Raw genomic sequence first — 9,829 nt, forward strand, 5'->3', positions numbered from 1 at the left:
ATGCGAACCGACAGGAACGGGAATCGTAATGAATAAGAACACGTACACTGGCTTTCATATTCTTACGTCTAGTTTATTCTCGTGGTTTACATAGAATGATACTTTCACTGTCGTAGCGGAAATCATCTCGTTATTGTTGAGTTGGCAAGAGTGATAGTGCTCGTGCCTTTGACAGCTCCAGTGCTGCCAGAATTGCTGTTTGGTTATGACAGCTCTTCCCCGCAAAAGAAGCTCCTTTCTCGTACACTAAAGGTTGAGCCTTTGCGGAGGCTTGATCGTCCGCTGGGATCGACGCAGATCTTGGTTCGCCTGCAAGCACGCTGAATCCGATGATTCCCCAGATTTTGCCATTCCAGTCGAAGTTGACTTTGGAATGCCCGTCGAAGGAGCAGGAGTTGTTGATTTAGGAAGTATGAATGTTTTCTTCCGGTGTCGTAGTCGGAGGCATGTTAGAAGTTACAGCGGTAGCATTATCTTGAAAAACTTGACAACCCCTCTCTTCGCCACGCGAAAAAGTTTCTTCTGTAGAAGAACTCAGTATCCCTTCACCTACAGCAGTTGATCAATATGACGTTTCCAGACCCGTCCATCACTAAGCTGTACCAAATAATGAAGCTTACCAAGTCGCTCTTTGATAGTCCCGAATTCCCACTTGGCTCCTACAGTTAATTCTCTAACTTTAGACTGAACTTCGCTTCTGTTCGGGTCCTTCGAAGGGACCATGAGATCGAGCCGTGAGCGGATCTGGCGACCGAACACTAGCATCGCCGGGGAGTATCCAGTGGAATGGTGAATCATTTTACGATACGCCATGAGAATGTTGCAAATCTCGCTTTGTACCTCAGAGCGATTGCAATCCAAAGATTTCAGCTTAGCTTTCATCGTCTGTATGAAACGCTCAGCCTGTCCATTTGTGGCAGGGTGGTATGGTGCACTGAGTTTATGGACAACACCGTTCAGTGTTAGGAACTTTTTAAAATCTGCCGAAACAAACTGAGGCCCATTGTCACTCACGAAAACCGATGGAAGACCATAAGTACTAAAAAACTCTCTGCACATACGAATTGTTGTATCTGTAGTCATGTTCTTGACCACGAAAACAGCAGGCCATTTTGAGAACGCATCAATCAAAATCAGGTAATAAAATCCCAGGAATGGACCAGCATAGTCCGCATGAACCCTTTGAAACGGTTCACTCGGTGTATCCCAACAGTGGAACGAAACTTTTGGCGGATTAGCCTTGGTAGCTTGACAGGTCGGACAGTCCTTAACAAGGTTCTCGATGTCTCTATTGATATTTACCCACCAACAGTAGCTACGAGCAAGTGACTTAATTCTTGAAATACCGAAGTGCGTCGAATGAAGTTCACGAAGAACCTTCATCCGCAGCGAAGGTGGTACATACACCCGACTACCACGCAAAAGACAATCTTTCTGTAAGCTAAACTGCTCCTGATCAACGCCGAAACGGAATTTACCGTCGACTCTCTTTCCTGATCTTAGAGCACGTACTAACTCATTAACACTGTCATCCGAAAGAGTAGCTGCACCTAGTTCGTCAACTGTAAGCGGAAGCGTTTGTATTGTATTCACCTCGACAGCATCGGGTTCCTCAATCTCCGATTCAGAATCGGTTCGGGGTAAGGGTAAGCGAGACATTGCATCAGCGTTGAAATGGTCCGATGACCGACGGTGGCGGATCTTGTAATCGAAAGCTAGCAGAAATGCCGCATAGTGCTGCATTCGCATTGCGGACATAGTTGGGAGTCCCTTGGATTCTGAGAAGATTTGACTGATGGGCTTATTATCAGTCACAAGGGTGAATCGACGACCGTACAAGTATTGGTAAAACTTCCGAATACCGAAAATGATCGAGTAAGCTTCTTTATCGATCTGCGAATACCTTTGCTGTGTTCGAGTAAGAGTCTGCGAAGCGTACTGCAATGGTCGCTCAGTCCCATCAGGATACTGATGGCTGAGGACCGCCCCTACACCGTAGGGCGAAGCATTGGTGGCTAACACCAGTGGAACTGTGGGGTCATAGTGGACTAAAACCCTATCAGACTGCATTTCCTTTTTAACGAACGCAAAAGACTTCTCACACTCCTTACTCCAAACAAATGGGACGTCCTATTTCAGAAGGTTATTGAGTGGATACAGAATTGTACTAAGATTAGGGAAAAATCGACCATAGTAAGTTATCAGTCCAACAAAGGATCGAACCTGGTCCTTGTTTTTGGGAACCGGCATGTTCTGAATTTCTTCCACTTTATCACGCAACTTGTGAATTCCTTCTTTATCAACCATATAACCGCAATACTCGATTCGGTCTGAGAAGAAGTTCTCTCTATTTACGCGCAAATTGTACCTATCCAAACGTTTGAACACCTCTTCAAGTCTAAGCAAGTGTGTCTTACTGTCAGGGCCAGTGACACGAATATCGTCGATAAAGACAGTTACACCGGGTATGTCTTGGAGAATCTGCTCCATAAGACGCTGAAATATAGCCGGAGCGGAAGCGACACCGTACATTAGTCTCGTGGGACGGAAAAGACCACGATGCGTGCTTAGAGTAAGTAAATCTCTATCCTTCGGGCAGACTTCTAGTTGCAAATAGGCCTGGGATAGATCCAGCTTTGAAAAGGTCTCTCCCACGGCAATGGTTGCGAAAAGTTCTTCCACGGTAGGAAGAGGATGATCGTCAATTTGCAAGAACGGATTCAATGTGATTTTATAGTCACCGCACAATCGTACCCTACCGCCCGTCTTTTTCACCGGAACGACAGGAGTGGCCCACTCAGAGTGATCCACCTTTTCCCAGATACCATCACTTACGAACTGGTCGATCTCTTTCTCGACCGCACCACGCACTGCAAATGGAACTGATCTAGCCTTCACGTACATCGGCTTGGTATCCTTTCGAACGGTAAGCGAAGCTTGAATCCCTTTAATTTTATCAACGCGTTTATCGAAAACATGTGAGAACTTTTTAAGTAAATCATTCAACGCACTGGCAATGTATTGATCCCATCCTCGTCGCCAAATTATTGCGAATCGGGCGATCCGGTGTCAACCTCGAATGTCAGCGTTCTGTGATTAATCACCACATCCAACAAAAACTTACCAGCATGACCTCGAACAGCGTTCATCTGAAACACGTCCTTGACAACGCAGTGTTCCTCCAAGTGGTGTGCTTCATCTGTCCCCTTTTCCTTGGCCTTGGACTGGCACACTTTCTCCAAGTGTCCCTTCTTTTTGCAGAAATTGCAGACGGTCGTCTTGTGTTTGCACTTGTCCGCAAAGTGATCCGAACATCCACAACGGAAACATTGTTTTTTCGATCCATTAGATTTGCTTGAATGCTGACTTGTACTCGACTGACCCGCCAACTGGAAAGACTTCTTCTTTTTCATTTTCTTGGATCCGTGCTCGATGTGTTGCACCTCGTTCTTCGATCGGGATCCGTGCATCTCATCGGTGCCACGGTGTGACATTTCCATCCCAAATCCGATTTCCTTTGCCCTGTCCAGGGTCAAATTTCTAACTTTCAGCAACCGCGACTGTATCACACGATTCCGGATGCCAAATACGAACTGGTTCCGTATGGCTTTGTCCAAGTGATCTTCGAAATTGCACGTTTGAGCAAGTTTCTCCAAATCCATTAGGTACTCACTCAAAGACTCGTGCTCCAGCTGCTTGCGGCTTGAAAACTTGAAATTTTCCAGAATTTCCAAAGGATCGGGGTTGAAATGATCCTTCAGCAGAGCCACAATCTCATCAAAACTTTTTGTGTCCGGTTCGCCGTTCTTCAGCTTGTTGCATAGCACGTCATAGGTAGCGCCGCCCATATGATGAAGAAGGTAATCGCGCTTATCGGCATCTTGAACGTGGTAAATCCGAAAGGAAACTTGCAGCCGCTCCACCCATCGATCAAATTTCGATGTGGCAGCATTGAACGGCTCAAATGAAAACGTAACCGGTACCACAGCAACGCCAGCGGCAGGTCCATCACCTGGCTGGTCCACCATGTTAGCAAAATGGTGCAATTTGCCGAACGCAATGTAGAACACAGCAGAAACACACTTTTCGAACTTTCGCGCAGTTCCGTACTTCTCGTCGCCAAATTATTGTGAAATCGAGCGGAACACTACCAAGAATCGGATGCGGACCGACAGGAACGGGAATCGTAATGAATAAGAACACGTACACTGGCTTTCATATTTTTACGTCTAGTTTATTCTCGTGGTTTACATAGAGTGATACTTTCACTGTCGTAGCGGAAATCATCTCGTTATTGTTGAGTTGGCAAGAGTGATAGTGCTCGTGCCTTTGACAGCTCCAGTGCTGCCAGAATTGCTGTTTGGTTATGACACATAGCTCCAAAGTATAAGGTTAAATTGAGGATCCGGACCGCTGTGCAATGCAATATAGCTCAAAAATTTTAAAATTTCCGATCTTCTATCTATTTTTTGAGATTCTATGCAAACCTAAAACAAAATCAGAATTTGAGTAGTTATCAATTGCGTTTGGGTTGTGCACAAAAATTGTTCACATCTTTTGATCAATACAAAAATATAATTATTTTTAGAGTTTAGGTACATTTACCGAAATTTTTAAGATTGTGAGTGAAATCTTGAGATTCTTTGAACGGATGTATAATTTTGTAGCTGGTATTACTAGCAATCGAATGATGTGTAAAATATATAGGTCATCGCTTTGAATTTCGAGATATTTACGATTATTGTAAAAAAATCTCACATTTTCTGAGGTCATCTATCTACAGTTTTTTTATAACTTTGGGTAGACAATCCTATTTTTGGTTGAGTGCATTTTATTTCTGGAAGTAGTACCTTTCCAATGGTGAACAAATTTCGAAAATCGGTTGACTAACAACAAAGTTATGACTCGGCAAATTCGAAGCTCTCAATATCCCATTCGCGAGGCAGGTGCCGCATGAATGCAGATAGGGCATATTATGAGCTTGAAAAAAAACTTGGAACAGGAAAAATCACATTTTCACTAGTATTTTATAAACGATTGTCAATAATGATATACTTAAAATAATCTACAAACTTCACAAAATTCAAAGGGGTAAAATTTATCGAAACTGGTCAAGTAACAACTGAGCTATGAAAGCTCAAAGTTACCGTTCCATTTTTTGGGCTTGGTGCTCCACGTAACTTTTTTAGGCTTGGTATTAGAAGTGTTAATGGACTGGCATTTAAAAGCTGTTTGATGCATAATCCAGTAAAAGTTACGTGTTTCATAGGTAAAATGTAGTGAACTGTTCTCATCACATTTACCTATCATTTCCTATCAAATTTGGGTACCAGAAAATTAATATTTTATATATTGGTTGAAGTCAAAATGGAAATATTTCAGATTGTTATATAAATCTATGAAATGAAAGTACCATGAAAATTAAAACATTTATTTCAGTAAATTAGCAAAGAATTTCAATGGCTGAAAATAAAAAGTAACTAATAACAAGCCTCCAGAAATTGTTTTTAAATATCGCTAATATTTACACTACTTACACTTTGAGGGCCACTGTTCGCCATTTTCAAAATCGAGTTTTTCACACCGGAAATTCACGTAGATTGTTTGATGTTTGGTCAATTCACGTAAATCTTATGTGATGACTTTACTCATTTTGGGGGATGTTCGTATAACATTAATTTTCGTCACGTAAAATATTCAATTTGACATTTGAAACCATTTTACGTTATTTTTCAAGTGAATCGAACGTGAATTTTTATTTGAGTGTACCTGAATAGCCTACCGATGCAATCGTTCCGATTAATAAAACTGGTAACGTTCATGACGTCCTGCAGAGGCATTTCCATTCTGAGTTGTTTACCAAAAGTTTTCGAACGTATGTTGTATCTCTATCCCGCAATAAAGCACATTATCAACACTGATCAGCATGGCTTTGTCAGAAAACGATTAACAACGACCAATATGATGAGCCACGTTTCTACACTGATTGACAAACTCGAAAAACGACAACAAGTTGATGCGTTGTACGTCGAAAGCTTTCGATTGTGCACCCCAGCTGCTCGCAATAGAAAAATTGAGGAGTAGTGGTTTCTCCGACTGGCTAACTGATTGGATCTTTTCGTACCTCACAAATCGCATAGCCTCAGTTTGTGTAGGATCTATTCTTTCTGATCCTTTCAACATTATATCAAGTGTTCCCCAAGGAAGCCATCTAGGTTCACTACTCTTTGTACTGTTCGTGAAGGACCTATGTAGAGAATTATCGTCGCCTAAAGTAATGTATGCAGACGATCTCAAAGTGTATCGCATCATTACTAGCCTGGTGGATTGCTGTGCCTTACAAGTGGACGTTGACAAAGTTGTTGACAACTGTGAAAGAAACGGTATGAGTATAAACTTGTCAACGGGCTCACAAAATCCATCGAGATCAGTTCCCATGGCAGTCTAGCCGGTTTCAGCTTGCCCATTGTAGGAAGCATTCGAGTGGTCGGAGCTTTGCTCGCCTTACACGTACTGCAATCCCTCGCGTACTTGCCAATCTATTGTTGCATTTTTGGCCAGTAGAAATGAGACTGAATCTTCTGCCATGTTTTGAAGAAACCAAGATGTGCGGCCGTTGGTAAATCATGATATCGCCTGATGATCTCGGTTCGCTCTTCTTTTGGAACGACCTTCTTCCATTTGTGGCCTGTGTTTCCAAGCTCATCCTTGCAGAGACAGTTTTTGTACAGCTCATCTCCTATCAATCGAAAGTCTGGAAAGCTGTCCCCGTCGTTCATTACCCGCTTTCTCAGGCTCTTGTACCGGTCGTCTTTAACCTCCTCAATCACAAACACTATGCTAGAAACGATTCTCGATAACGCGTCTGGAACGACGTTGATGCTGCCTTTCCGATACTTGATGTCGAAATTGTATGCGTTAAGCCTCAACAACCATCGACTCATGAGCGCTGTTGGGTTCTTCATAGATCTCATATAACTCAATGCTGCATGATCACAGTATATTTTGAACCTGGTGCCTTCGATGTATCCTCGAAACTTTCCAATAGCACGAATTACGGCCAAACATTCACGCTCTGTCACCGAGTACTTTCTTTCCGACGATGAGAGTTTTTGCGAAAAATAGCAAATGGGATGTTCTTCTCCATCTATGTTCTGTGATAGAACTGCTCCTATCGCCACATCGCTGGCGTCGCACGCAATATCAAATGGCTTTGTGTAATCTGGCATTGCCAATACTAGTGCTGATACCAACACTGCTTTCAGCTTCAGGAACGCCTGCTCTGCTTGTGGATTCCATTGAAATTTCGCTTTTGTCTTCGTGAGCTCTGTGATTGGTGCGGCCAGTTTTGAAAAATCTCCGATGAATCGTTGAACTTCCTTCCTGCTTGATGGAATCGGAAACTTAACGATGCTTGCTATCTTATTCTCATCAACTTTCCATCCACTCTCGTTGATAGTTTACCCAAGATATTTGATTTCGCGACGACAAAACTTGGACTTTTCTGTTGATATTGTCAATCCCGCATGCTCCAATCGCTCGCTACCTCCTCCAAGGTTTTCAAGTGTTCCTCAAACGTCTTAGAACAGATAACTATGTCGTCCAAATAATGGAATACTTGCGGCTCCATATCTGCAAACAGTTGCGTCATTACTCGTGACAATGCTTGACTCGCCGTGTATAATCCGAATGGAACCACTTTGAATTGGAAGTGTCCCCAGGACGGGACTGTGAAAGCTGTTAGAGGTCTCGAACCTGGATGCAACGGTAGTTGCCAAAATGCGTCCTTCAGATCAAGCGACGATATGTACGCGCATCCACCGAGATTGTTTAAGATCGATGATATCTGCGGTATTGGAATTCAGGTGTCTGGCATCTAAGCAGACGCGGCATTGGCCTGTTTTCTTTTTTACCGCTACCAAAGGGTTATTCCAAGGTGAATAAAGTGCGTCTTCAATTACGTCTAATGCTATCATTCTGTCGATTTCACGGTTTACCTCTTCCAGAAGGTATGGAAACATTGGATAGTAGCGCTGCTTACGCGGAACTACCTGTCCGACGTCGATCCGAGGCTCATACATGAAAGTTCTTCCTAGTTTGTCACCGGTTGCTTTCGGGAAGTATTTTATCACTTGCTGAAGTCTGTGACACTGCTCTACTGTCAAGACTTTCATCGACTCTTCTTCTGTTGACTTCGTTCTCTGGAAATCGGCTTCAAGTGTACAGCAAATCGCCTTTACTTCAAATTTCTCTCAAAAGTGCATTCCTAGAATTACACAATCTGGAATGGGAACCAAGAGTACCGGTAACGTTTTATTCCGATTGTTATATACGATAGGCAGCCGAGTGAAGCTGTTTATCTTGTGCTGAGTTCCATCAGCTGTTTGGATGCCACCGTTTACCATGTTTTTTCAGTAACTGGAGTTCTTCTACCAACTTTACATAGCTTCCTCCTAACAACGAACAGTTAACGCCTCTGTCTACTAAGGCTGTTATGTTTCTACCTAGCACGCTGATGACTGCATGCGGCCGGTTATCTTGTCCGAGATTGATGATGATCGAACTAATGTTTTGAAATTCAGGAACTGCTGAGGGATTCTCGAACTGCTGCGGAAAATCGTCTCCCTCTACTGTCGGTTCTCCGCTTCTTCGTTTCCCGTGTCTGTTCTGCAAGTAAAGCAGCTGCGTAAGAAGAATCCTTTTCTTCCACATCTGTAACAACATAGGATTGCTTGTGGTTTAAGACAATCCATAAAACGATGCCCTTCTTCATCACAATTCCTGCAAATCAATACTAATCGCCGATAATCAGACACGTCTTCCCGTTGTGTCTGTGATGGACGCTGATCCTGTCTAGCTTCCGTCATCCTTTCTTGCTTTGCGGCTATCGGAAATCGCCGTTGATTTTCCAGCGTATTCGATTGAACGGTTGTTGGCGGACGTGCCAGTTGCCGCGCGTCTCTATGTTGCTGTATTGGTTCTCCTACTGGTAACATTCGACCATGATGAACTGTTTGCTTGTCCTGCAGCTTGAGGGGAGCCCACCTGCGGTTACCGTAGTCGCATTGCTATCGACTGCTGTGTTATTCTGTTGTGCTGGTGTTATGCCGCTGCCTTGCACCACACGAGTCACTGCTTTATTTAATTAAGTGTGTATAATCCATACTTAAAAAATCGAACTGAATTCACAAATCAAAATATGTTTAAAACAAACTATCACCCAAATCACAAAACTCAAACTTTAACATTAATTTTTTTTCAATTAGGTGGGGTTTTCAGTTGGGCGCCAATGTATAATAGGAATTTGTTCCTAAAGCGACGGAAAGCCAACTAGCCCAAATAAAATTGTTTGTGTATCGTTTCATATTGCTTATATTCTACCTTTCAGCATGCACTCTTATCTCTTTCCGCCTCCTCACTTTCTTCCTCTCCCAAAGCTTCATCACATATCTACAACTTTCTGCACTAGTTTCTCCTCTCTCTCATTTGCTCCTTCTTTCCCTGTACGTATCTATCGCTCTACGATGCTTCTTCCACCTGGCTATCACTTTCCTACGCTATCGTCTTACTCAATCTAACAACAAATCTTTTACTCACGGTACCGGATACTAGCTCACTGCATTGTCCGAATTTACTACGGCTGTCTCAGCGACGACTGTGTTCGCTCTGTGCAGCTGTGGCTAGGTGTCCATGCGATGTCCTGGTTTCAAGGCTCAGTACCAAATCAACACAACTTCCAACGTGGTCCAATTATGCAACAAAGGGATCTCGAGGAAATGTGCACACGACTCCACGTGTATCATTGGCGTAACTTCAAACTTTTTGTTTA

The 9,829-nt window shown here is 43.1% G+C and overlaps 1 protein-coding gene across 1 annotated transcript; it reads right to left on the bottom strand.

Moving 5' to 3' along the window:
- Positions 1 to 549: 549 nt before the first annotated feature.
- On the bottom strand, positions 550 to 4,028 carry LOC131428914 (uncharacterized protein K02A2.6-like). Its single transcript, XM_058592973.1, has 3 exons — positions 3,125 to 4,028; positions 2,224 to 2,945; positions 550 to 2,130 (listed from the first exon to the last, which is right to left on the bottom strand). Exons 1-3 carry the CDS (start codon positions 4,026 to 4,028, stop codon positions 550 to 552), a joined length of 3,207 nt encoding a protein of 1,068 aa, XP_058448956.1.
- Between the last annotated feature and the right edge of the window lie 5,801 nt (positions 4,029 to 9,829).

This window comes from Malaya genurostris, chromosome 2 (assembly GCF_030247185.1).
Source record: "Malaya genurostris strain Urasoe2022 chromosome 2, Malgen_1.1, whole genome shotgun sequence".
In the NCBI taxonomy this organism is placed as follows: Eukaryota; Metazoa; Arthropoda; class Insecta; order Diptera; family Culicidae; genus Malaya; species Malaya genurostris.